The sequence below is a fragment of the Oreochromis aureus genome, linkage group 8 (assembly GCF_013358895.1).
Source record: "Oreochromis aureus strain Israel breed Guangdong linkage group 8, ZZ_aureus, whole genome shotgun sequence".
Classification (NCBI taxonomy): Eukaryota; Metazoa; Chordata; class Actinopteri; order Cichliformes; family Cichlidae; genus Oreochromis; species Oreochromis aureus.
The window spans coordinates 8,258,112-8,283,932 of NC_052949.1; the positions used below are offsets into that span (position 1 = coordinate 8,258,112).

Here is a 25,821-nt window from a genome sequence, read left to right on the forward strand (position 1 = left end):
GCACCAACTGAAAAAACTTGCACTAAAATATCCTCTCCTGGTTTCTTTTTGGTTTGAGGGTTTGAAGCTTGGCTTAGAAGAACCACACATAAAAAAAGGGTTCATGCAAGCACCCAGTCCTGCAGGAGGGGGCCTTTTCCAGACTCCTGTTATTCCAGTGAAAGTCGTTAGTGTGCGGCTGTTACACCTTCACTTAAATGTGCTTTGCTCAGCTGAAAATTGCATATGTCCATGAAAAACGTCACCTGCCAACCTCAGTTATAATTTATGAGCGCCAGACCTTGGTCCTTGAGTTGATGGATCATTTTAAACAGTTTTCACAATCGACATATGCATTTAACTGAATCAATTATTACCAGTTTTGTAATATTTAGGAAAGCAAAGAACACAACTAGGCTATGTATGTATTCACTGCAATAACAACATAAGTCACTGCATGCCTTTTGTAGTAAACTCAATCACAGCTATATACACAGTTAGACACATCAAGGTGCTAGCTTCTAGTTTCATTATACAGCCACATTGGTTTGTTTAACCGTCGTCTCATTTGAAAAGATTGAGTTGCTGGCTCAGCACAACTAAAACTAAATATTTAAGTGTTTGAGGTGTGTGTGATTCATTCCTCTTAGTAAAGGGGTATACTTTAACCTGGTTGTTTTTTCTCAGCATTCACATATTAAAAATCATTTTTTTAACAAATACACATGTTCATTACTACATTACATGGAGCTGGTAGACAAAATCAAGTTCAGTCATTGGGGTTAGTGTATTAAATTGTATGTATTTTTCTTCTTTTCTACTGCTTTGTGTGCACATGAATACACAGTACACTGCCCTGCTTTCTTGTGAATACAATTGTGTCTTATTACAGGATAAAATGGTGGATTAAAGGAGAAAAACACATCTGCTCAGACTAAACAAAGAAAGAAAGGACTGATGGTAAGTCTGGAAGAGATTTTCAATGTTTGTTTAAAGGTGCATTTAAGTGATGTTGCATTAAAGGACTCGGCATAAGAGGTTCTCCTCAACAATTATTCTAGAAACACATGAACTGTAATCTTAACTCTCAAAATTGTGCTTTAAAAAGAGCCAAATTATGATTAAATTCAGTCTTTGCCAAATATATGTTGAGAGAAAAAAGGTCAATAATGTGCAAATTTTTTTATTGATATAAATCACTCACATATACATAATTATAAAGATGATGTAAAGCACTTTGAATATGTTAGTCATTATTTTAACTTGAAATAATGTTGTATTCAACTATCCATACACAGGATCTGGAGCCTATCACAGGAGTAAAAGGTGAGGCGTAACTTGGAAAGGCTGCCAGTCTGGATTCTGCTATATGATTAGTAAAATTTGAACCCAGCATTTCACAGCATTAGAGATTCCCCTCATTAAACAGCTCATCGTTTGCATTCCATTAAGACATTCCCACAGGCTCGAGATCATCCATGTGTCATGACTGCTTATGTGAAAATAAATACCAAACTGTTTTCATGGATTTACCAAAGGCAGATAAGGTGAAAATGCCATTATAATATATATTTTTAAAAACTTACTCAACAAAGATGATGTTGACCTCATTCTGCAACTGTTTATAATAATGTAAAAGGGGAAGATGTGCAAGTCAATGTTTCTGCTCCAAAATCAGCCAAATGAGAAAATAACTTTGGAAAGGACAACACAAGAAAAAACAGGGCAACACTGACCTGTGAGAAATATGATGACTGTCGAAACAAAGGTTATTATAGGTGACAAAAATCAAACAAAAAACGAAAAAGAGGATGTGATTTAAAAATTATTTATTGTTGTTATTGTGGAAAAAAACTACTAAAATCAAAAAGAAACTTTTCATTTAAAAAATGTAACAATTTTGTTAGATTAGAGATATTTTGTGCCCAATTTTCAAATTTAAAAAGTTTGAGAATCATAGAGAAAATCTCTTTAGCTGTAGTATTTGTTCATTTGTCAAATTTATTATCTTAACTTACCACACTTTGACACTTTGATATTTTCACTGAAAATGTGGAAGTCTACAAGACTGTGCCTCAACTGCCTTCAAAAAGTTACACCTATATAGAGTTTCCAAAATCTTACCTCTTGGCAAATGGCCTAAATAATGTTTACAAAGACTAAAACTAATGGTGAAATTAATAAAAAAATATAGATAAACAACATAAAACAGTAAAGAGCCCAGAAGTGGGCTTTATATAAATAAAACTGGATTGAATTGAATTGAAAGTGTCACTTAGTGCCACTAGCGCCATCTAGTGGTTATCCATTTAAACCCTTTTCTAATTTTAATGCAAAAACTTAATCGGGAGAAAAAATGATTTTGTCTTCTGGAATATTACAGGTATAGAATTTGGCATAGCTGTTTTCTAATATTTCCTGATGGCTATATGTTTACATTTTCCATAATATTGAAGTAAAAATACCAATTCAATCTTTCCTAGAGGGAAATAATGAAATGAACACAGGCATGAATTAATATACTAGAAACCCTCTTGATTTAAAAAAAATAAAAATAAATGAATGAATCAATTGGATATCAAAAGGTTCTAATCATCAGAGAGGTGTGAAATTGGGGTAAATTTCTGGACTGTTTTTAGCAGGATTTCATCTTACTGGCACTTCCACATGACTGCTTCAGTGAGTCACCACTGTGATCTGACTATTTGTACTCCTCCAGACACCAAGAGCCACAAACCAGATGCATTACTGAAAGCATAATTTAAAAATCCTCTTAGCTGCCCATGAAAATACATTTTGTTCTCCCTTTGTTGCATCGTGAAAACGACAAACAAAAAGGTGCAATATTAGTCATACTGGCAATTAGGAAACCTTTGGTGGGTTCAGTAGGAAGATGTATATTCTTATTCCTGGCAATTTGAAAAGCAAATTCACTTGCTCAGGAATTTTGCATTCTGACCAAAAAAGTACATTAATTCTATATTAAAATTGTACATATTAAGTACTTTTTTATGCTAACAGAAACAGAAACTGGGTCACAAGAAAGGTCAGCTTGTGCTTGAGATGATTTAATGAAAATGGGAATTTGAGCTGGCTTTCTCCAGCAAATTTACACACTCCTGGTGTAGTTGTATAAAGAACAGAGAGGACATTTTAAATCTCCCCAAACTCTTTTACACTGTGGAGAAGGTATCGGAGAATAAGGATTGAAAACCCATGAATATATTTTTTCTCTTCAGACCAGTCTGAGAAATCTGCTTGAGCTTTTGGTATTTGCAGAATATCCTTTTTTTCCCAACATCATAATAACCTGACATAAACCATACCAGTTTAAATGGAAGAGATTTGAAATAAGCTCACAGAGTGTATTTAGATTTCAGATGTGTAGATATATTTATAACCCATTGACTGTCTTTTGCTCTTCTGATATTGGTTAAGGCTGGCATGGCACTGCACTGGCTATCACATTGGGGGAAAAATACTAAAAACAAACAAATAATTCTTTGCAATGCAGAAGCTGCCACAGACTTGGTCTCTTTCACTCGAACTTATTTTCATCCATCCATTTTCAACTTGTATTTACATGAAAATAACACTAGAGGGCAATAGTAGCATATCTTTAAATGAGCCTATCCTCAAGTAACTTTTTTCATCCAAACTATTGAAATTCACACTTAAGCACCACTTTTTTTTCCCTGGTGTGTATAGACGGCTTTACAGAGAGCTGCCAAGCAGAAAAAGAAAACTATCCTTTTTAATTAAACTGCTCTGAATCTGCCACTGGACTCGAGGCGCTTTTTTGACCGCGGTGGGGAAAAAAGCAGATTATTTAACACTGAAAAAAATATTCCAATAGTAAATCAAGTTTTTTAAATCTTACATAAGTGAACGGCCATAAAATGTAAATGTGTTTATTATTCATGAGAAGTGTCACTGTGAATAGTGCTGCGAAGTAGAGAAGTGTTACTGTTGAATAATTTCATCGCTGACATTTTTAATAACAGTAAGAAGTAGTGGTATAATAAAAAAAGGGTTAAAAATGTATAAAAGTGCTATGATAAACTCCTTTCTCTTGCCTGTGGTGTGCCACACCTATGACAGCCCCTCCAGCAACCCTGATGTGGATAAGCAGAAGAAAATGGAGGATTTAAGAAAAGAAACAAATAAAATAAATTTTAGTCAGTTATGAAGTATTCCCTCACAAATGTATATTTAACAACCTAAAACTGTTTTAGTGCATCCCTGAATAAATGTCCTCAGTTATATTTTCCAGTGATTTTCCATGGTTATGCCAAATGAAGCCAATTTAATCTGTCCACTTGTATTTGAAAAATTGCTTCAGAAATGATCCAGGTCTCGATTTAAAGCTGGTATTTTAACAAGAAAGCTGCTGGTTTTGGACCTAAGATCACAATCCTCTTCGTAACCCTTTGACTAGCTGCCCTGAACCCAGACACGCAAGTTATATATTATTATATATTATCACATATGCAGATGGCTTTTAATAGCAGAAACCATTTAAGGTTTAAAAAAACCAAACAGATTTATTCCATCTGTACAGTTCTGCACTACTCTTCTTATCAATCATTAACATTCCATAAATGCATGTTTTCTTGCCTTCTTGACTCTCGTTTGTAAGGTTCATGAACCGTGATGAGACTGTGCACGTTTTAAGGACTGCTCTGTTGTATTAACGAGGCTGTAAAGCCTATTGAAATCATTTTGGCTGAAGGATCCTAATTAGCTCACAGGACTCCACTTGCCATGATGGGATGTGAAAACTGTTAACACGGGGTTTTATCTTTCATTTCAGGGTTATTTGCGTAGAATAATCCACTGCGAGAGGGTGTTTGTTAAACTGTGGATTTGGCTCTTTCTGCAGTTCCCTCATTGAAATCTGACCTTGCGGTAGACGGTACAGTTTATACTGAGCTTTCTGCATATTTTGTGCCCAATTTTACACATTTAAAAAGTTTGAAAATTACACAGCCTGCAATGACAGACTTACAGATATGAACAAAAGAAAGTTGATCACAGTAAAAGATTATCAGCTTTCTCTTTTATTGAAAAATATAGAAGTTATTTCAAAGAAAGAAAAGTGAAGATAAATATATTAATATACTGTAAAACCAGAATATGGAACAGGGAAAGAAAACAGTACATACTTGGCATATCACTACAGCCAGTGGGGGAAAAAAAGGAAACATTCTTTAGCTGAACTTTGAGCCAGCTGTTTTACGCAGTTCTTATCTCTTTCTTTTTTTTTCGCTCCCCACACCATTGCTGTCAGGGAATGGAAAACTTCTAAGCAGACCTGGGGCACAGTGTGTTTGCAAATTCTTTTACATGGTTTATTCTGGCCTACTTAGGAGTTTCCCACAGAGAAACACAACAAATGCCAGAAAGTTAAGATCATTATGCTAAAATACATTAAGTATTTTAGCATAATTTTGTGTACTTTTCAATAATTTTCTATTTATTTCTTCCAAAATCTACAGCAATATACTGCCTGGTGTTGCAGACAGCTGTGAAAATGTCGCAATGCAAACGCAATCTGACCACACATGTACCATATCATGTTAAATCCAATATTTGACTGTTTGCTTAGTAGGATCTCATAGTCACGCTGCTGGTAACAAAGCTTGTTTACTGTAATCGCTGATGGCACTACCTATATGTACATTATTTTATCAAAAGATAACAGCAAACTTCTTGGAGATGAACAAAAGGGATTGCATCACCCCAAACAATCCAAACACTACATGTTGCAAAAGTGATCAACAGAAGAGATCCTAAGATTTGGCCCATATACACTGAAATATAAAAAGAGGTCTATAATGCATATCTATACAGAAGTAGAAAATAAACTAAATCCAATGTGCTGCTAACATTACTACAGAAGCCCTGAGAGGCAAGTGAGGAGTTGAAAATTAAGGTGTTGTCTGTGTAATCTTTCAGAGTGATTTTTTCCCCCCACATCTGTGAGATAGGTGAAAAGAAAGGCTTCCACTAAGTAAGGAAAAAGAAAAGTTCTGCCAGGGCCACATTTCTTTTCATTTAACTAACCAGTAGTTTTGATGCTGAAAACCCAACCAATTACAACCAGAATGTAACTGAAAAAAGAAAATCAATGTGAAAAATTACAATGAAATGTTTCCAATATATTTCCACCCCAATCGGCTGAGTGAAAATATGTTAGAAACCCCAAAACAAACTTCCTCCAAAATAAATTTAAAATACCCTGGCATAAGAAAACATTTTGGATCATGCGTTAAAAAAGAAAACCAGACACCCACTTTTTTTTTTTTTTTTTTTTTTTTTTTTCCACTCAGGACTTCTATACCTTATCCAACAATATAGTTAACATACTTGGCAATTTCCTCAGGATCGCCTTTAGTTTCAGAACGTCTTGCAATCTGTACGGGCACATAGTGTTCCAAAACATTACAACAACCCAGAACAGAATGGCACAGCATCCTGATTCTATATACACAACCCTGCATCAGTGCCACAACAGGAAATTCCAAGCTAACATTTGTCAAAAGTGGCAATTAGTTTTTTTTTAAAAACACGGAATAATAGAAAAAGGTCAGACATTAATCATGGATACAAGAAAGTAAAGTATGCACTCTTTCTGTGTAATTTATAGCTGAAAGTAATCTGGAGTAGCCTACCGAGTAAAACCAACTAAACACAAAAAAGCCAAGGGGAAGCAGCCCACCTATCCGTTTCTGGAGCAGTTCCAGCTGGTCGGGGGCCAATATTCTCACACATTTAATGAGTAGACTGGGAGAGGCCAGATGATTGGTTGATTTAATCATCTGTTCCTACTATGTGATTCTGGTTGGGTAAAGGAGTTGAGTATTATTACCTTTGGGTCCACTTTGGGAAGTAAATATCCTTCTCACTGCTCAGAGACATACCTGATGCCCATCTGTTAAGTGGCAGTCCTCTAATAACACTTTAAACATGCTACATCCTTTCTCTGCTCTTACAGACAAGCCTGGACACATGTACAGAGAGAGGGAATGCTTTTGACAGAAGCATAAATGTTTAAATGTAATTATATGGTGGCAACTCCCTTCACAAATGTCTTACATCTTTCTACTGACCTGCTAATCCTACTTCAGCTAAGAAGCGGAATGAGAGACAGACACACATATTTTACCACAATCACAATTCCCGTCTTGCTTTTTTTTAAAAGTACAAGACACATAACACTTACAAAAGGCCTCTTTTTGACAATTCACATTTTTTCTGCATTAAAAAAAATCTTTCACCAACTCTGATTTTGTAAAAGACATTTCCCTGTAATGAACATGGGAGCAGGAGTGATTTAAGACAATTTATTGCCTACTTAAGGCCAGTATTTAAGTGCAATTCAGCCAACCTCTAACAAAGAAGATGGTTCTGTCTTTAGTACCCTTAAGAAATTATGATATCTGGAAAAAACAACAACACAATTTTAAGACCAAGGAGTGCACATTAAGAATGATCCATCCCTTATGACAACAAATTAATAAATATTACAGCTGTCTGTGAATTTAAAGAATGCAGACATTCCCAATGAAAAACACAAACAAAATAATAATCTACCCAACTCAAAACAGCAGCAGGCTGCTGTATACTAACTCCCAGGTATTGCAGCTACAATAAAGTAGAAAATAGCATAAATCAACTGTTAAACTCTTAAAAAGGCATAACTTTGTCTGTTTAGTGTCTATGCCAACATAGTGTCATTGGCAAATAAAACCCCATATTCACTCACACACACTGGGATTACAAAGCCATGTGGGTTTCACTCCTCATCCTTTCCCTACATCCTTCCACAGAATCCATACCACACATCCACATTACCTAATCTCACTGTCATCTCTTCTCTCCTCTTAAAATGATATGTCTGTGATATTATTTACTAATGGTTTGCAATTACTTCTTCTTGGTTAAGGGTTTAAATGTGGTAAACAATACTTTTTTGGGAAAACCGAGACTTTACCAGTAATATGAGTAAACCCAAACACTTCAAAAGGGCCACTTTGTGAGCCAGTCAGTCTGCACTCTAGCGTGCATTTAGCCCACCTAGCTACAGCATGGTGAAAAAGCCTTATTTATCATGTTTAGTGTCCTTTTCAACTGTTCGTGGCAGCTAAAGTCTAAACTCTAATCTCATCATCATCATCCTCGTCCATGAAGGTGAAGTCTCTCTCTCCTTCTCCCCCGCGTGGGGAACTGTACTTTGCACTGTCCGTGTCACCGTCATGGAGGCGGTAGATAGGTTTCTCCTCAGAACCAGAGCTGGACACAGAGCAGCTATCCATATTGTGGTGGTTGTTCTTGGTTTGTAGCTCAGGGGTGTAGGGATCCACCATGGCTTTTTGCTGGTACATGCTGCGAGGAGGCCTTGCAGGGGCTCGCTCCTCTGCATCGTCATCATCTATGTGGGGAATGAGGGACGGCGAAGCATGGCCCTCGCTTCCCTTGCCTTCCTCGTAGCCAAGGTCATCCTCCTCCCAACCTTTCTTTTCCATCACGCTCAAGATGTCCCCGAGCATCGAAGGGCCTAGGTCAATGTGGAAGGACATTATTGACTCTGCGTGTTTCATCCCACCTCCCTTAGGCATGGATGGAGGCAAATCTGTAGGTTCGCCAAAATCCCGTTCCTCAAGCTCTGGATCAAGGGCTGCCATAGCTGCTGCTCCATTTAACGGCTTGCTTTCGATCTCATTCACCTTCTTCATTGGGCTTGAGGAAACGCTCTTTGGCAGTTGGATACCTCTGTTAGTACCCTCGTCGTTCAGGTACGGCAGGGATATGGCGGTCTTCACAAACTGGGAGGAGCCTGCAGAAGGTGCCATTGCATTGTACTCACACTTATCCGCCCGATTTACAGACTGAGATCGCTTGCTGTTTCTGAAGGTACGGGACAGAAGCCCGGGCTTGGAACTTGGTGAGCCTTGCTTTTTGTCTGGCTCCCTGGGAGGTTCTCCTGAACGGGTGCTGAGAAATGAGGTGTCCCCAAAGGCATCGCCCCCTCGGCCAACGTGCATGGTGTGACGGAAGTCCCCCAGCGGAGCACTGATCATCTCAGCGGTCAGGTCAGCCCGAGACCTCCGCTTTGACTGATTGGAGTTGCTGACCAGTTGCTTAAGAATGGGCATGATGGCAGTCTTTTAGTTATGATCCACAGGTAAAATTTAAATTAGGATCTCAAGGTGGTCAGGAAAGTTCCTTTCAAAGTTTTTAGCAATTGCAAGGGATGTTGTCAAAGCACATATAACTTCAGGTGTTTGAGTAGAGCCATTCTGGTCCTTTGTTGAAAAAGCCTGTGGTGAAAAAGAAGAAGAATACAAAGCATTAAAACCACATCAGTAGTTCTGTAAACTAAATGTAGCTCTGCAACATGGCAGGCAATGTGAAAACAAGTTTTAAAAAAAAAAAAAAGATTCCATTAAAAACTGAGATAAAAATGTAACATTCTGCTTTGAAGATTTCTTTCTATTCATTCCTCATTACTCACTATTGCATAAAACAGTCTTTTCTGATCTCCATCAAGCATGGAAAGTTTGGTAGCCAGGGCTTCAAAATGAAGGCTCACTTGAGTGGTTCTAAACTCTAAAAGCCTTTCTATGCAGAAGACTGTAAGGGTGTTATGCAATCGTGAAAAGGCTCTCTTGTACAAAGTTCAAAGCACCCTCACCTTACTCCAACCCAGTCACAATAGCCCCTGTGAAGTTTTACCATGGTAAACTTCATTCCTATTCAATTCATCAATTCATCTGATACATTTTTGAGCTTTTTCTAAAAGTCTAGGGCTGCTGTTGTGACCTGTTTTTCATGGGCTGCAGTGCCTGCCATCACTGCTGTGCTTTAGTTCCCATTTAGGCCCCTGGCTGTTACATAACCAGCAAGACACAGGATACTGTGAGCTAGAGCAGTTGAAGCTGGCAGGAATAAAAGAAAGAAGAAGAAGAAAAAAAAGACTGAAGAGGAACAACATCTCTTCAGCATGGATCGACTTACAGCACAGCTCAGAAAACTCCAGACCGACTACATTTTGCTCTCACCCTCCCCTGTCTTCAAGAGATAGATAGTTTCCAAAAACTGCTTTTTATGTTATTCTCTTTTTGGGGGGAATTTGTCTTTTTAAATCCCAAAGGCAACACTTGAACACTTCCAGCAGTGTATTTTGTTCCGTATTAATCGGTTTTTCATATAACAGACATCAATCAGCAACTTCTATTACATTTGTCTATAAAGCTCTGGTGAAAAGTAGCAGATTAAAAGGTTTTGAAACCCCCCTTTGGAAAACAGAATGATTCTTTCACAGGTCAGTTTGATCTTTTCCATGCCAAATGACTATACAACTAATTTGAATCCTTAGACCAAACTGACCTTAAACCACTTAAACCTTGAAACATGATCTTAGAACAGAAATGCTGTGGAAAAGAGGTTTAAACACCCACTTATGTTCTAGCTACAGTCTACTAGCTCCATGTGTTTCTGACATTAACAATGGCTTCAATTGTTTAAGCCAGACAGAAATACCATTACTCTCAGTGTTTTCAAACTCACGCTGAAGCCCACGCTCTAGGGCAGCATGCGTATCCCCCATGAATGAAAGGGGGCTTCACTCAACAATATTCCAAAGGAACGTCACCCATGAAAACATTTGCATCTCTGACAAGAACCCATTCAATTGGAAAGGGAACTGATGCACTAGAGGGAACAGAGGGGGGCTTGATAAATGATAAAAGCTAGTGCTCTTTTTTTTTTGCTCTTCTTTCAAAAGACAGATCATCCCCAAAGAGTACTAAATTCTATCCACTGACACATTTTTATCTTCCATATTCACCAGCTTCATTCAAGATTTCTTCAGTATTTCTGGTGCTAATGGAAGAGACACATTGTTCTCACAGTGGTTGAACAAAGACCAAATGTAATAAGGATAGTACTCCAAAGGCTTATTTTCTTGTTCTGTTGTAAAAGCTATTTGAGTTCAAGTTCACACCCATATACGTGACAACTGGAAAGAGCTTACTGTTACTAAAGCTATTTACACCGCAACTGGGTGCCAAATTACAAGATTATAGCTTAAAGCAAACAAACACCACCAATATCCCTCGGAGCGGAGGCACCGTTGTTAAATTAATGCAGTATGATCCATCATTGGGTAAACCCTTTATTATTTCATGCATTGTGCAGTTGCCCCATTAGTATCTGCTGCACAAAAGATTGCTGAATGTGTGGGTGACCGCTAAAGACAACTCATCATCTTCCATGTTCCTCCCTGCTGCACAAAGTTTTGTATTTCTCTATGGCAACGTCAGAACTGAGCGCTGGCTACCAAGTGGGCTTCCTGTCTCTAAGCTGACCAGAAACAGCGAGAAAGATTTTATCCCCTACATGGAGAGATCAACTCATTCAGATGGATTAACCCTTCCTGGTGACCACATGCCAGGCAATAAGACAAAGTTCACAGTGCAATAGCTGAGGGGCGAAAGCTTTTGATGTGCCATGTGACTCGAAGACATTCAACCTCAGCATAAAAGATGTCACTGAGTTCTCGGATATCAAAAAGGTGCAAAACTCACACCTTAAGTCATTCTAGGAAATGGCCCATTTTATGCCTTGGGGAGCGCCTTGGTCTTTGATGAGGAATAGTTTCAAAACCCCGCAGGGTCATCAAGACCCCATTATTGTGGCTGTGACAAAAAAATGAAGTATGACCTGCCTGGAGTCCTGTCATATTCAGTTTTAGCCTTTCAGTACTTTGTAAAAAATACATTATGAGAAATGACACTGTCATTTCCACTATTCAGTTTCAAAATAACACTCCAGAATGGTTCAATGCTCTCCATATGAAACGGTGGCAGTGTTAAATGTTCTTTTACACAGAAAAGGGATGTTTCTTCTTTGTTTTTTAGTTCGCAGGGGAAATCTGTCCATGCTGTCGTCAGATATATGTACATTTAATGCTTAGATTGTTAAAGTCATTGGCAGCATGACTATCAGCACTATAAAAATTATTTTGGAAAAGCAAACAGATTCAAGGACTCATTTTCATTCATATCAGTAGAGTGTATTTGAAGAGGAAATGGTGACCTTTTAGGTAGATTTCATTGCACAATAGGCGAGCGAGAGTATCTTATTGTTTGGTTTTCTGTTTCTAGGTGACCCTTTGTTCTTCTCAGTTTATTACTGTTACTAGCTAGATGAAAGAAATGAAAGTATGTGGCTTAACTATTCCGTCTAGACATCTAAATAGAAAATAATTGAAACACAAAAATGCTGTTATACCCGAGCATTTACTCATACATTGTGTTAAAAAGGAATTGGTTGACCAGTGATTCCAGTTTGACCTGCACACACTCCCAGCCCAGCTGGGGGCAAAATTCCATTTTAGCTCTTTTTCACACAGAAGATCATATTCCTATTGGATAGCTACTGATGCAACACAAAGAAGGCTTATACACGTTTGTGTCAGAGAACTCAGTGTGCATAAAAATATGAAGATATTGTTAGTTTGCTTCAGTTGAGAATCATTTTTTGTTTTTTGTGCGAGTCAGTGACAAAGCCTTTATGTAATGGAGTCCCACATGACACCAGCTTGAACTGAGACAAGTGGTGACAGGGCCATGAATGATTAAGAGCATTTTATGTCGCCAGCAGAATGTGATGTGGGCAGAATGACATCACAACAGCCAACATGCTCATCAGCGCTCAGCGTAACGCTTGTAATCCTTAGGATCACAGGCGCTCTGCAGTCCTCGGCTATCCTGTGTCACTTTCTCTCCTTCCACTCAACGAAGAGGGGAAAGAGGCTTTGGCTGCTCATCCAATAACAACTTGGCTACTGTCATGTTAAACCAACCGGCATGGAGACTATATAAGAGTTTCTGTTTTTATCTTTGGCTCCATTTAAATTTTTTAAAGTGAGATGGAGAAACAGACTATCCTTTATTCACAAGGTGGAGGAGGCCTTCATGCAAATATTACAAGGAGTCAGGTGAAGGGTAAATTCAAACCTTGTTATTTTTAATACTAGAATAACAAGCATATATTTAAGCACACAATGCACTGCCTAAGCTGTCTCTGCAATAAGAAAACTTCGGCTTGTTTTAACCTTGAACTAACCAGAGTCGTCTCTATAGTTCATTCCCATTGTCAGTGTCATTGATATGCAAATGATTATTCAAGTTAGCCAACCCCATCTATGACACTGCTAATCAGTTAATCAATGGAGCTGCATAACAATGGAATGTTCTTAACTCAAAGTGACAAAGAAGATTGGGAAATTTCATTAGCACTTATTCTGGCAGGCTCTAACCTTCACACCAAACATCTCATTCCCACGGGTGGGGGGGCCTGGGGGTAAAAAAAAGCACTGAAATAACAAAAAGTTATATGCCATGGAGAAGAACGACTGCTGAAAGGTGAAACAGATCACATTGCTGAAGGAGTTAAAAATAATACATTCAGTTATTTATCTTATTTTACAGTAATTTGAATTTGTATTAATGTGAGTTCTGTGGTTATGTTCAAAAATGTTTTTGTAACATGTAAGAGAAATAAAAATACTATTAAATATGGTGCAAAAACTAAAGGATTAGGAGAACTCATGAACTATGTATGAGTCTGATTTCGACTCACATCATGTAACTGCAGCTCATTAGCAAAGCCTCCCTCTGACTTCATGGTGCTTTTTCATGTGCCTCAAAGTTTCCTCCAAGCAAATCTACTTACTTGCCTTAACTCACCACACAGATAATAAATAATAAATATAAATATGCCGTTTGTTTTGGCCTTGCTTCGCTTGGTCCGCCTGCAAACAGCACCCAAAAACTAAATCAGAACTGCATCTAAAAAAAAAACAAACAAAAAAAGAAACATCTGACTACCACCATAAGACAGTAATAAAAGACTTTTGACGTGATTTTCTACAATAGCATGCTCTACTGCTACTGACAAATAAAAACAATAAACTATCCTTTGCTTCTTTGCTTATTTATTACTGCCTGACACACAAGGAACCTGTTCTTCCTGTTTAACTTCATTTATAGTTACCTAGCTCTAAGGCAAGCCTTGCATGATAAACAGCAAAAATATCCTGAGCAGAAACATGCAGAATGTTATGACACTAATGGCCTCACCAGTCAACAGTAAAGGATATACATAACACAGGTGAAACTGACTTGTACAAAGTATGATTACATGGTGAATGGATCCCATTAATATAAGCAGATCTAGAACATGCTCTACTCGCTTATTCGCAAGTCTCACTGCATATTTCAGAGAGAGAACAGGGAAGCAGTGAGAGTAAAATTTATCCAGCCAGTTCTTTTTTACTGAAGAGTCTGCCATGGCATTCCACTTCTAACACGCAGGCTCTAGGCAGAGCTGTGCAGACGCACGTCTGCAAGTTGTCACTAGTAAATTTGTAACATAAGCCATTCTTGTTGATCACTAAGTGTTCCCTCAGCTGATGAAAAGACAAAAGTTATAATATACAAAACAGACTGATAAGTGTTAAAAACATTAAAGTGAAACACAGCATTGCAGGGTGACACGCTATTGAGATTTTTAGATAAATACAAGCAAATGTCTCTGTAGTCTCTGTGCCGGTTGAATTCCCATAATCTTTTTTTGGTGTAGCCAGAGAGCTATGCTTTACTGATCCCAAGGGATATGAAGTGAAAATAAAGCTGGTTTTTTTTTCACATGAACTCCAAGAAAAGTTGAGAGAATCACTTCAGGACAATGTCTGAAGTAAGGAGACGGTCCACTTCTGCCTGAAGTAAGGAGAAGGTCCACTTGAGACACTCCGTCACTAGAGGAAATACTTTGTAGGGTTTAGGCGATAGTGCTGCGTGGGTAGAGCATGCAGACGGCAGGACGTACTGTATGACACCAGCAGACTCGCTGTGAATTCACTGGAATGTGTCAGTGTCACATGCCAGCTACTGGACATCCAGAGCTTGAAGGTTTAAGACCTTTCTGACTTTACTGAATATTTATATTCCCACGTATCTCCGATGGGCAATGTCTTAGAAAGTTCAGGTCCAGAGTGCATTTGGGAAAATTACTTAAGTTGAATTATTACGATTTATGCAGGGAAGGAAACATAACCAAGAGTTTACTGATGCTATTATGCTGACCTGTTTTTCACTTAACTTATATTTTTACAGGTTTTGAGTTGTGTATATATTCTATGCCATATGGTGTGTGGTGGAAAAAGTTTGACAACCACAGTTTTAAACAATCATCGGTGTATAGTTTCATCAAATTCCAGCCAGACAGACTTGTGCTGTTGAAAGATTGTCTTTGATTTAGGAAATGCTGTTTATTTGGCCTAAAATCCATACAATGGTCGTAAATCATTTAGTACTAACAAAGCCTTTTTTCATTAAGAGCTCCTCTGGGCCGTTTCTAATGCATTAATTAGCAAAATGCTATATGTGCCTCAATGGCTTATGCTTACGTAATGCATTTCTACTGTACTGTAGCAAATTACAGAACCAAAAAAACTCCTACAGAATACCTTTGTTTTTACTTTAAAGGGTGCAAGTGCAATAAACATGCATAGAGGTCATATAATAGGGGGCGCCAGGTTTTGTCATGATATACACTGCAACCTTGTTAAGCTGTAATAAGAGAACAGAAGCGGAAATTGATATGGGGTACAGTTTGGTCAAGATTTACCAGAAGCCTAAAAGGAAGCAATTGTGCCAGTATCAAAATACAAGTATGGTTTGTGCAATCTGAACTTGAGATTTAAGCAACACAGCAGCTTAAAGATACTTGAAACCTGAAACAACAGACCAAATGGGCTTGCACAGAGGTCAAAGATGAGTTGTTCAGGTCACTCCTGAAATGCTGAGTGCTCCATCTAAAAAGCCTTCAGGAGTTCAAACAACCACGACACAAAAACATACCTACATCCGCATGACTGTTGCCAAAGTACCACAGACCCTCTGTGTGTGTGGAAACCGGAGTATCAGCCTCCAGGGCCCCACTGCCACCCAGGCAAAAACAAAAACACAAGAGGATTAAGAGCAGCATTTTCAGCGTGAGCGAATAAAACCAGCATGTCTGGGCTAGCCCTCTGCACTGCGACAGCTAACGCTACACCAGCGTCCATCTAGAAATCACAATCAAACAGGCCTTCTAAAGCCCCCCCAGCTTAGCCCTTTTCCCCAACTCCAAAAAGCATTTTCCATTCTTTATGGTGTATGGCACAACCTCCGATTACAACCCCAGCACTCCCTGTGACACAATCACCAAATGACTATATTAAGTGATATTTGTTTTCAATCTTTACAAATCCTCATATCCAGAAGCAGAATACAAGCTTCCAAATGATTCTTTGTGTTTCCAGTCAAACTGCCCTTTTATAAATCTGTTATTCCTGCATGGCTGGACAAAGCAGCAAATACTGGGTGGGCTGCCATGCTGTGCCCCAGCCAAAGAGAGAAGAGAAAAAGGCTGGCTGAGAATCAAACAGATAGATAATGAACATGTTCCTTGATTAAAAAAATAAGCCTCTGCCCAAACAAGTCTACCGAGAGTCTGTTCTGAGGGGGAAAAAATATATATATATACCCCTCCTCTTGGTGTATGAATAATATCTAGAGTAAAAATTAGAGGGAGTAAAGCCTTTCCCATGTGAAGCAATATTACCTCAGGGACTTGTGCAAAAAAGGGAAGGCACAGATGGATTCACTGAAGAGAAACACATCCTCAAAGGGGCGGTGGAGGGTGTCACCACATTGGATTCACTCAGTCATGCCAGCGCAGTGACAGACGTTCTTTCACCGTGTCCTGCATGAAATGTACCCAAGCCCTCATTATGCCTACTGTGGATGGCTTGAACTATACTCTGTGTGCGTGTGTGTGTGTGCGCACGTGAGCGTACATGTCTAATTAATCACCAAAATCCTCCCCATCAGTCTCTAACAAATAGACAGCATTCATGCCTGGTACCAGAGGTCAGGATCTGAGCCAAGTGGTTGAATTAACTGTCCAATAGCTGCTGGATCGTGAAACAATGCAAAATTTCAACTGAGGATTGTTTTGTAGACGACAAAGAGGGAAAGTAATGCTTTGTTGTAACATTTGGCTTGCACTATACTTAGAAAGTTTAAACGGCTTACATGCCGTATGGGCTGGTTGTTTTAAAAATGAGACCTTGGGGAAAACCCCCCAAAAATAAAAAATTGGCACTATATTAAAAAAGATAATCTAGTGCCAGACAGCCAAACTCAACGCATATATCCGCACACACTCTCTGGTAAAAGCAGCAGCAGGCCTCTCAATGTGACTGAAAGATAAGTGACCGTTTTCTGCTCTGCGTCAACTTATCAGCAGCTTGTGGCTTTTTTTTTTTTTGCTTTTTTTTTGCCTTTTTAAAAATCAGCAGCCTCCTTGCTGAACTCAAATACACAACCTGACTATAAAGACCTTAAGCAGAGAGCCCTGACAAACAAGATGAGTTAATAAACCCCCATGGTGTTCACTTTAATGACACCAACTGCAGCCAGCTAAACACTCGCTGACGAAAGAGAACACCCAAGCCCGCAAACATAGTCACTTCAACCAGATAATAGCAATTCACAACAGCTGAGAAGCTGAAAAACGCCATGACAAGACAGAGATAAAAACTGTAACACGGTACACAGCTACTGCACTCCTGAAGCATATTGTAAGCTTAATTGCACCCTTCCTTGATTTACCTACATCCACTGTGATTTTGTTAGTGCTGTGTGTAGATGTTGTGCTTGCTGTGAGTGAGCATGTGTTTAAGTTCTTACCAGAGTGACTCTTCAGGAATGTCCAACTAGCACACAAGGATAAATTACATCTCAGTTGCTCCTCTAGGGTTGGGCAATCGTCATAGCCAAAGCGCCCTATCATCATCCTACATGACTGCCAATATCAATAAAGAGCTAAATAATGCATCAAGATCATTTATTGGCATAACCCTAAGGTAAGGTCACTGAGATAAATGATTAGTCAGTGCAATAATCTAATTAAATATATCTGGGAGTTGGGTCAGAACGAACTTGAGATTCAAGTTTAACAATTTAGGAAAAAAATTGTAACAATAAATTCTGTTTATCTATGAGCCAGACGAGAAAAGAGCCAAAACCTAAGAGCTTTCATGCATCACCACCTGATTTTCTCAGTAAAAGCCTTTGAAGTATCATCGGTGTCATCTTACTGCAGTTCGTCTTTCTTTGATTTGGTTTTCTTAAAGACATTTGGCATACTACTTTGATTTGGCACTCAAATAACAACTTTGATTCCCTGGAAACTGGCAGCATAAAGTCTTAATTAGTAGAGTGCATACACTCAACCTGCTGTGGGTGTGAACAATAAGTTTAAAGTCCATCAGCCACTAAGTTTGAACTAACACAAATGTGTTCAAGAGTCATCAGCGAGAACGGGCCTGTGATGCTGAGTCTCATTCGCATTCACATACAAAAAACTCTCAAAAAAACACAAGTATATACACACACACCTCACTAGCTCCCAGTTTGGATTTAGACAAACTGTACTTGTAACTGAGAAGCCAGCAAAGACACACAAAGCACAATGGAAAACAAAACAACAGAGAGGAAGGCGCGAACCAAACCCTTCTGGCACACCCAAAACCACACGCACATACCTATAAAGGAAAACAGATTAAGGCAGGTACGCTCACACAGGACGGGCCTCAAAGCTGATTCATGTAAACGACACTGAAACACATTCATTTAAAACAAAGAGACAAAGGAACTTCGATCCTTATCCATTTAGGTATTGCAACTTCACCCTAGTCCATTCACAACACAGAATTGCTGACCTAGAAAAGGACCTCTATAGGCTCAGGCAGGAAGATGTGTGATTCTCACAGGATTATCAGATATGCATGACAAGAACCCACAACAACTCATGTGACTGTTCCCATCTCCTGAACTAGTTTCCTTGCATGACTTTGTCATCTGGTAGTCACAGTGGTGACCAACATACTTCCTTTGTCCTTTTAGTATGCTTAAGGCTAAAACTACCTGTTTCTGTGGTCACTCAACGCTGGAAAACAAAGATGGCTCATTGGAGTGTAAAAAAGGCCAATGACTGGACAAAAACTGCCAGCTGCACACCCCCAGTTACTGTGTTTTTTGTTTTTTGTTTTATACACTATATGATCCAAGTATACAAGAGTCAGCACATATGGTGCACAACTAAATCCTATAAAACGCAATACTGTGTCAGTAATTAAGAATAAGTAAGGACGTAATACAATCATAACTGGTTAATGATAAACTCTGTATTGCATGAAAGCTTCCACTGTTGCCAGTACAGCTGACAGAGCTGATGTAGTTTACACACATTCCTATTCAACTCTATGCCTGTTACTAGCATACTACCAGCTCCTGATCACCAACTCTGATGAGGAGGTCCTCATCATGAGCTTCAATCCTGGATCAGCAAAACTCAACAGGCCCCAGTAACAATGCAATTCTAGGCAGTTCTATATATATTAAACTATGTGTCAGCAGCAGTGCACTGGTTGCTAATGAAAGAGCTAACAAAGCATGGAGGAAGCTAACTGCAGCCAACAGGTTGGTAGTTTAGTATATGATCCAAGCCTATGTCAACAGTCCCTCAGCCGACATGGACAGCGATAACAGAGGGTGTTTTTTTGTTTTGTTGTTACATTGGCACGAGAAAGAGGAGCTCTCATGGAAAACCTGTGCAAACACAGGGAGAATATCCAACCTCCACACAGAAGAGCCCAACCTCCGTATCAACCTAGGACCCATTTGTTGTAAGGGACAGAGCTAACCACTGAACCACCATCTGATAAGACTTCTTATCTGTTACCTCATCCATTTGAGGAGGTATACTCAATGTGAGACCGTGAATTACAGAAGGATGCAGTAAAGACTTTCACTTTGAGCGGAACTATGACAAAAGCAAATAAATTAGCTAAATGATCATTCCATTTATGATCTAGGTCTACATTTTTAATTATTATTTTTTTAATCTATTTTTGCTACATTTTAATTTACAAAGTTAGGAAAGCAATCTTTCAATTGACCCTCATGCTGCCTTAGACATATAGCAAAACTCCCAGTCCTTTCCCCTCAGTGAGGAAAGCTTTATTAATCTAACACTGGTGCTGGATCAGTACCCTGTATTGGCAGCCAAGGTACCCATACCAGTGTGTAACTGGAAGAAAAATAATTACCTTGTTTAAAAGTTGCTGCAACAAATTTTGCAAAGTAGATTTGTGTAACCACAAGGTCCAACAACAGGATTTCGGATTATGTGATTTGGACACGCCAATCACCCTGATGTTGGATATTGTTTTGTTATCTTCTTCCACATAACTGAAACCAAAGAGGGTGTTTTGAAACTTCGTAACATGGGATCGAGTCAAGCTGGCCACATTCAGCAGTTTTGAAATTGCCTTGCGTCACGCATGCCAATTTTCCAGACTGGTTTCACAGCTTTAAACAATTGAGTTTAAGACATTAACAGTGACAGGTGATGCAAAAACGTGATCATGCTGTGCCAAAAGATACAGTACTACTGCGTGACAAATTTTGAAACCTATGTCACAGTAAGTTATGCTGTCAACCTGTTGTTGGGAAAGGACAAAATGACTTTAATGTTTAGCAATGCAAAGTAAAACGTTTTTCCCGTTGAACTGGTTAGGTTACATTGATAACCAAAAAAGGCATAGGTATGTGATGGGGTGTCAGGTGCATAGGGGCTGTTTCAAAAGAAAAGAAAGCACACTCTTCTTCTGAGAAAAGATATGTCATTGTGAAATGAAATAGCAAAAAAACATGTTTAAAAAACAAAACAAAAACAAAAACAAACAGAAAAAGAAAAAGAACACTGTTTCAGATTAGTTCAAATTGCTAAATATTTATGCAATTATTTCTAGAATGTAGATACTAGAAAATATGTCTACATGTCCAAGTTTCCATGTGAACAATTTCATACTTTTACCTCTAATTTGCCATAAAATAAGACGATGATGATTATATGTAGAGAGTGAGAGGCTTATGGTTATTTTTTTTCACTTTTCTGACATTAAGAGTATAAAATATTGCACTATTGCTTTTCAGTCTGTTCAAAGGTTAAGTCAAACATCCTCAGTGTGACTGCTCTTCAAAGATCTCATTGCTTTCTTTGCAGGTGGGGTGAATCCTGTAATTGTCTGAAACAAAGCAACTTTCCTTGGGGAGTTCAACATAACCAGAAAGAACAGCTTAAAAAATGTACACGCGTCACTCGTGAAATGATTCAGACTTTGCAGAAATTATCAGGCCTCCACAGTTTCAAAGCTCTGGAGGGCTTTTTTTTTTTTTTTTTTTTTTTTAAAATGTAAATCCAAAAGGTATTAATTCACACGAATGACTCAATAATGACCTTTTGCTTGCTGCAAATTGCCCTCTTTGAGCCAAATGTCAAGACATTCTCTCATCATTACCTGTCGGTCTCCCATGGAGCTTGGAATAAAGGTGGATGGGCAAACAATTTACAAGGCCATTTCCTAAGGCATGGGAATATTACTCCAAGTTGTCACATCTGACTCCAGTTAACCAATTTATATTTATCTCCTAATAAAAACAAAAAGAAAAATGTTTCTGCTCTTACATTAAACCGTCACGTAGTATGAAACCCAGACACACAAATAAAACAGCAAGTCTATTCACAAGGAAATGAGGTGCCCTCAGTTTTTATGAACTACACAAAAGCTGCCTGAAGTAAATGTTTTCATGCACATGAGTCTAAATGCACGTCCACAACCCCTACTACTGCACACCCTCTTTCTAATATAAAACTGTAATGACCTCACCACAGCCAAGAGTTGGGAAAGTAGCCAGCTTCCTCAAAACGCAGCAGGAGTATCCTCCAGAGGAAACTCAAAGAGCCTCCATAGCAAAAAAAAGCACAGTCAGAGATGACACATACTCTCCCTCCCCTACTGGCTGTGCAGTGGACACAATAGATCTCGATGGTGAGATATCTGCCTGGCAGCTCTGGAGAAGTCATCCACTAAGGAGCTGAAAGGCCTGAAGTGTGTGCAGTAATGCAGTACTGTTGTCACTGGAAAGAAGACAGAGAGACGCAAGAGGATGCCAGGAAAAAAAAAAAAAAGTGGCAGCGCTGGCAGGATGGTGACAAGTCAGTGTCGGAGTTAAGACAAGATTTCTCTAGTCAACTTTTAAGATGTAAAGAAGTGAGCTATTTTTTGCACTCGTCTAAGTTCTTTGATTATAGTTATCAGCACAGAGTACATAAATGATTCATCGAGCAAAACGACAAGAACAGATCAACCTTTGGGCTCTTGTTAACTACTGCTCTGTGTTTGTGTGTAGGACAAGGGCAACAGTCGCACAAAGACGACACCAGACCTGAACTCATCAGTCAACGCGTCTTTTCACTATTGTCCAGACCGACAGTTTAACAAGCGTGAAGAGCTGATGATGAGTGAGGAATAATGAAACAGAATGTTATAAAATGGACCTGCAGACTTTATGGACAGTGTAGTTAAAGTCGGGCACACACTATACAGCCTTCATTTAGAGCATGATGAATGAGGCCGGGCATGTATACAGCCACTGTGGCAATTCTTACAGCAAATTACTCAGTTCATCAGGCGGGATGATGACCATAAGAGGCAAGTGCCAAGTCTTTAAACACAAACAGGAAAAAACTCCCTAATGATCCAGGGAGGTGGACAAATATGCCTGCCAAAGATGGGGTGAAAATAGCTGTTTAGATTGTAGAGCTCTTGCTAGATTCCCAGAAATTTCAGTGAAATCCAACAGCAACAGTATTAATGTTACGTAACTCTCACTGAAGAGAACTGATGCTCATACAACCATCTGCCCCCTGCTCTGATTAAATCATGACCCGTCCTGTAGCCAAATATAGTTATTTGGGACACTTTTCTCAGACTTTGCAACCTAGTTTTAACTCTGGGATATCTGCTGCTTCATTGAGGAAGTTGCTCTTAGTTGCAATATGAAAGCCCAGAGTTTGTGGGCACATTACTACAGAGGATCCCAAATGTGAAACACGTCACTCTCCGCAATGGTAAACCCAGCTGATTCCTTTCTTGAGTAGTTTTTGGGCCCAAAACAAGAAAAATATCCAACTTAAATAAATCATACAAAACTGGATTTGAAAAAAAAAAAAAAAAAAAAAAAAACCTCAAGAGATCCCATGACTTTTAACGAAAGTTATTAGCTCAGCACAGCTTCTTGGCCATTATTCAAACTGAAAGCACAGCAAAGTCTATAGTGACATAGGTCAAGAGAATGGTTCCACATCAGGCAGGATATTTGTAATAAAAAAGCAAAAACATTTTGGCTCTTGAAGATGTTTTAAACTTAAGTGGTGACTTTTATTGTATCATTGTTTGTCCCTGTACTTCGCAGTCTTCCTCGGACTGATGGAGGACACGGAGGACGCGAGAGAGCTCATTGTTTTGGCTCCATATGGGACCCCGAGGAGCTCGATGAAACTGCCAGGCTCTGATTGTCCAGAAGCAGATGACATTCAAATGAGATGCAGATTTCACTCCGTTGGCTTTACTTCAACCTACGCCTCTTCCTCTGACCCCACAGAGTATTCTGGAAACTACACTCAACACGCTGACTACAACCCAAGAATGACTAAAAGTCGTCATTCGTCATCAGAACAGCCCCTGGATACGTGTAATACAACAAAACATCACTCCTCAGATTACCGCGAAGAAACGTTACCTTTTTCTTTAAGGTCCACGCGGTGGCGGAGTTTCAGACTATATCCCACTCAACTTTCCGTAAACACCGCGAAGGGTGAGTAAGCATAAATTTAGTTTAGTGTCCTTGGAAAGAGAATCAAGACAGTTGTGGCAGGACGGTCCCTGTTCTGGTGCTCGCAACGTTCGTTTACTTTGCATCTGTGTGGCGCACAAAGCGGCCCTCCTCCCCTCCCGCGCTGGAGAGCACCACCTCCTGCTGCGGTTTAAAGGGCCAGAGCGCCATTTATCCACAACGCCTAACAATAGCTGGGATTTCAACTTGAGTCTCCCAAGCCTGACCCCTTGAGTGGTAAAGGCTGTGCCCCAAGCTAGATGACTAGGACTAATTGCTGTGAAGTAAAACATTTTAACACTTGAGGGAGAAGCAACCACCTTGTGGCTTTCTGTACCTCACGGGCTACCTTAGAAATGAGGCTGGCAGGGAAAACTGACTCTGCAATGCCCACATGCAAGAGAATTTGCCTGCTGGCACATCGAAACCATGGTCTAAACACAGATAAAAATAATAAAATCTTGCTTGCTTTTCTGAACAAGGAGATATACTGTTCTGTAATGTTGCACCCATATCTAGCTCCATAAAATGGCAGCTTTTTTTAAACTTATTAGACTTATTTATTTGTTATATATGTAGATAAAATACGAGTTCACAAATGCTAGTATGTAGACTAGTAGTTAAAAGTGGGCAGACCTTCATATATCATCTAACTTGTGAAGAAGGTAAATAACCATGCACTAAAGGTCACACTATTATGGTTAAATCAGTATGTTTTCTCACGTTAGCCTTTTAGCACATCTAAAAGTACCACATAAAGGAGCGCTATTGGTTTCAAACATGCTAAATTTCAGAAATGTGCACTTAGTGCAAGAGCACACAAATACAACAGGAGTTAATGTTCTTCTCTCTTCTAATTTGTAGTATTAGAACAAATGCAGTGAAAAGTAGCCTATTACTATAATTAAAGGTCCAGGCACATTGATTTATATTATCACTAACTCATAATAGCCATGGAGGTAATTAGGTTAGACATAGTGCCCTTTTCTCCAATTATTTCTGACAATTTCCAGATTACATTAAAAATGGCCTTTAATTTCACACCCACAAAGCAAATTTACAATGTCTGATGTGTAAATCATCCAGGCCACATACAAATGAGCATGTGTGTGTGCGTGGGTGTGGTTACAATAGTCATCTGGGCCTCAGGTGTGAACTTTAATTCTCCACTGACGCCCACCTTTCTGTCAAAGCCTAATTTTCCCACCTGTAAATATCATTAGGGCTTATATTTCAACACGATGAGCCAATTAGTGGTGTATTGTTTTATGGCACACTCTGTTTAAGTCTGTCAGAACTTCAGCGAGGGTAGGCAGGAACACGACACTTTGATGGCAGTTTTCCCTGAAGCAGGCCCCTTATTCATTTATTGCTTCCTTGTGTGGCTCTGTGTTCTTTGTTATATACTGCACAGAGCCTAAATGACTACAGTAAATGGGGACAAAAGGTATTCTCTTTTCTCATAAAAAGCCTCTCAACTGAGATATAAATAATTGTGACCTACTATGAGTCCTGACAACAATTTATGTCACAATTTTTTAGCTGCCTCACATTTCCAAGTCTTACTTGCACCACATACTGTGGAAAGTTAGCGTCTTTTCAAACTGCAAGAACAGTGGGGTTTTCTGGGGAAAGGGGTCTTACGGAAATGGCTGAGGCCATTTTTCTGCTCTTGCCCGTAATGTACACTAAGTCAGAAAACAATTTAAGCTTGCAACAAAGAATACATTAGAAAGGCATTTATGAACAGCACAGAGGGAACATCCTATTTCTCAAATTAGTATCCTTTCTCCAACTGTCAGTATATCCTCTTCAAATCCCCAAGCCACACTCAGTGAAGCTCACAAATGAGGCAATTAAATTCAGGGTTTCAAACTCCTTTGAACTACACCTTCTGTCTGAATCCTTTAATATTCCAACTGAGGGTTCTCAAACTCATCAGGGCTATTTAGCACCTTGGGCTCCCTTTTTAAAAAGGGAC

At 39.0% G+C, this 25,821-nt stretch overlaps 1 protein-coding gene across 1 annotated transcript; it reads right to left on the reverse strand.

Annotated features, from left to right (window-relative positions):
* Positions 1 to 5,018: 5,018 nt before the first annotated feature.
* cdc42ep4b (CDC42 effector protein (Rho GTPase binding) 4b) lies at positions 5,019 to 23,981 on the reverse strand. The gene is made up of 2 exons (XM_031760157.2): positions 23,748 to 23,981; positions 5,019 to 9,302 (listed from the first exon to the last, which is right to left on the reverse strand). The coding sequence occupies exon 2, from the start codon at positions 9,135 to 9,137 to the stop codon at positions 8,133 to 8,135; it is 1,005 nt and encodes a 334-aa protein (XP_031616017.1). The 5' UTR covers positions 9,138 to 9,302; positions 23,748 to 23,981; the 3' UTR covers positions 5,019 to 8,132.
* Between the last annotated feature and the right edge of the window lie 1,840 nt (positions 23,982 to 25,821).